This window comes from Panthera uncia, unplaced genomic scaffold (genome assembly GCF_023721935.1).
Source record: "Panthera uncia isolate 11264 unplaced genomic scaffold, Puncia_PCG_1.0 HiC_scaffold_2100, whole genome shotgun sequence".
NCBI lineage: Eukaryota > Metazoa > Chordata > Mammalia > Carnivora > Felidae > Panthera > Panthera uncia.
Genome location: NW_026058801.1, coordinates 11,063 through 14,409, shown reverse-complemented (window position 1 = coordinate 14,409; position 3,347 = coordinate 11,063). Strand labels below are relative to the sequence as shown.

General features: G+C 43.9%; 1 protein-coding gene across 1 annotated transcript; it reads right to left on the bottom strand.

The window, feature by feature from the left end:
• Nucleotides 1-312: 312 nt before the first annotated feature.
• Nucleotides 313-3,055, bottom strand: LOC125917622 (zinc finger protein 215-like; the record flags this gene model as incomplete). The annotated part of the gene is made up of 2 exons (XM_049623771.1): nt 2,559-3,055; nt 313-413 (listed from the first exon to the last, which is right to left on the bottom strand). Coding segments are annotated over exons 1-2 (501 nt in total), but the record flags the coding sequence as incomplete, so codon positions are not given.
• Between the last annotated feature and the right edge of the window lie 292 nt (nt 3,056-3,347).

Below are 3,347 nucleotides of genomic sequence, written 5' to 3'. Positions count from 1 at the left end.
ATAAGCCAACACTGGGCATAAACTGGAATACTAAGAAAACAAACAAACAAAACAATTAATGCAAGAAATAGAAAAAGAGGGAAAATGTCCTGGGATGGTGATTAAGAACAACAGAGAAAAATAAAGCAGAGAAGGATATAGAGTCAGGAACAAATTTTAAACAGGGTAGCCAGGGAAAGGCTCACTTAGGTGATACTTATATAAAGACTTAACAGAAAGTGAGAATGTGGTTTAACTGGAAAGGGAAGGTCTGGAAATCAGGAAGGTGAGATCCCCATTTGGAGAACGAAGTCAGAAGAAAGACTGACTCACCTGGGGTCCAGCAGATAAGGGGTTTTCAGACATCTCTGTGTCCTTCTTTTGTTTTCTGGTGTTCCTCTTTTCGGCAAGGACAAAGTCCTGAGCAGGGAAACCTTGAAAGGAGAAAGGAATGACCACGGAACTGAGTTCAGTCTGGCAGCACCCACAGACACAGAGAGTGGCTTGCCACCCCACATCAACCCCGCCCCTGCCATAGAAGACAGCAGCAGTCCTGGACTTCCTGTAAGAGAAAAACCAGAGAAATCTTTCCTCCTCTCAATATAGCAAGTTCCAAAAAAGAGCTCTGGGCGTTTCCCAGCTCTAAACCCTTCAATGACTCCCCACTGCCTTCCACATGAAGTGCAAGTTCCCTTTTTACCAGTGGTTCCCAGCCTCACTGTTCAGTTTCTCAACTGTAAGACGGAAATAATAATACCTATGCTCGGAAGGGATCTGATAAGGATTAAGCATTACATGTGCAACACACACACAAAGCATGTTAAAGTGGCAGCTCTTCAAGCTTTTCCTACATCTTTTTCATTCACTGATCTAGAAGACGGCCACCACATTCCCCACAGAAACCTGCACCTTGAAGGCCTGCCCTGCCTGTAGTCTCTTCCCAAGTGCACCTTTCATCAATCTGTTGTTTCTTCCTCATATCCTAGGGAGCTTTCTTTCCTTTTCCCTGAATTCGAGCTCCATTTGTTAATAGTTCTGGCCCTTTGGCCAAGTTTTTAACTTCTGGGGCAATATCCCCTATGTCCACCGGAGGCAGTATAACACTATGGTTGGAGTATAGATGCTGCAGCCAGCTGCGGGATAGGAATCCTGACTGCCGGGTACAATTGTGGGCAAGTTATGCAACCTCTTTGTGCCTCTGTCTCCTGTACAAAATAAGGTAGTAACTATTTCAAGAGCTATTAAGAGAAGTAAATAAATTAGTTATGTATAAAACACCTAGGATGTAGTACATTGGAAGTATCCAACGTGTTCGCTACTACCGTCTTCCAAATTCTTTCAAGGGATGAAGGTGCACAGAATTGGGTTAGTAACGATCCTTAATTCACGATATCCGTACTAAACCACGCATGACCCTACTTATTTTAAATGTATTCATTTACAAGTATAATTAATGCCTGTGAATTCACTACCCAACCCCCAATCTAGAACATTCCCAATAACTTACACCTGCTCGTGTGCTTTTTCCTGTCCACAACCCAGCCTTTTCTCCAGAGGTAACTGTAGTCTTATATTCATATTTTTTGTTCCTTTGTGTGCCTCTATCTCTCCCCCTATCCATCTCTCTCTCCCCCTCTCTCTATATAATACTCCTAAACAATACTTTGTTTTTAGTATCATTTTTGTTCAAAGGACTATGAGGAATAAATGGCTTTTTTCTTTCACTATTAAAATACCCTTCTTTCATTATTAAAATCCCAATCTGGTAACTTGAGTTTCCAAGAGCCCACATTTTGGTAGAGGTTAAACTTCCAGGCCTTGTTTATCTCACATTTTATACCCTCATTTTTCTGGCTGTGTGTATTGTTTTGTTTTGTGTTGGTACTAAAGTTTAGGCTGGATAATAAATGGAGCAGGGGACAACAAAGCTGGAGAGAAGGTATACTCTCAGAGAAATAGTAAATATTAAAAACTTTTTTTACATTTATTTATTTTTGATAGAGAGAGACAGAGCACAAGTGGGAGAGGGACAGAGAGAGAAGGAGACACAGAATCTGAAGCAGGCTCCAGGCTCCCAGCTGTCAGCACAGAGCCTGACGTGGGGCTCGAACTCATAAACCGCGAGATCATGACCTGAAGTGAAGTCCAACACTTAACCGCCTGAGCCACCCAAGCACCCCAAGAAATAGTAAATATTAAAAGCAAAAGCCAAGCCCCAAATTTCTTCCATCTCCTATGAGGCAGATTAGACTGGATTATAAAATTCATTCACTTATTCTTTTGACAAATTTTTAAATGTATTTTGCTAGAGAGTACGCACATAAGTAGGGGAGGGGCAGAGAGAGAGCGAAGGAGAGAGAGAAACCCAAGCAGGCTCCACAACATTAGTGCAGAGCCCAATGTGGGGCTTGAACCCATGAACTGTGAGATCATGACCTGAGCTGAAGCCAGGAGTCAGACACTTAACCGAATGAGCTGCCCAGGCGCCCCTGACAAGTTTTTATTCATCTCCTTTTACATGCCATGCACACAGGGATGTTCAATAAGTGGAAATGGCAGTTGCTTCCTTCCTCTCTCACCTTTCTCCCCACATGCTTGGATCAAGCCGGCCACCAGGGCTCCTGCCTCCTTGCTGTTCTTAGGCTGTTTTGACCTCACCCAGGTCTGCACCTCCTCCGGTAGGGTGCTCAGAAACTGTTCCAGCACCAGTCGTTCCATCATCTGCTGCTTGGTGTGGGTCTCGGGCTGCAGCCATTGCCGGCAGAGCTCCTGGATTTGGCTCACAGCTGGGTGAGGCCCAGTCACTGGAAGATACTGGAAATGTCTAAACGTTTCATGAGAAGCTTTCAGAGCCCCTGGACTGCTTATGGGGATGGTTTCTGGATTCTCTTCTTGATCATGTAGGTGGAAGAGCTGGGGACTCTTCAAGATAGCCAAAACGTCTGTCACGTGCACCATCTTTACAGCTTGGCCCTTCATAGGATGGAGATACTCTAAAAGGCAGGCTGCTACAGAAAACACTGGTGTGGAAGATGGTGGGTGGAATTGTAGCAGATGAAAACAGGATACGGAAACCCAGGACCTGCAGAAATCATGTAGAGAGACTCACAAATGGTCTGCACAGTTGGGACTGGACAGTGGGGTAGAGGTGATCTGAAGCAAAAGGAGTTACCACATTTCACACAAATGCCTAACTACACATTTACAGAAATTTGTACATCTCCAGATATGATATTACTTCAGTCCCCTCCCCAGGTCTACAAAATTCATGGGCACAGGCTAGAAATATTTCAGAAATGGCACTGAAGGGAAAAGAGACTTGAACCTCAAAACACAATGAACTGTATTAATTTGATCCACAGAAGAAC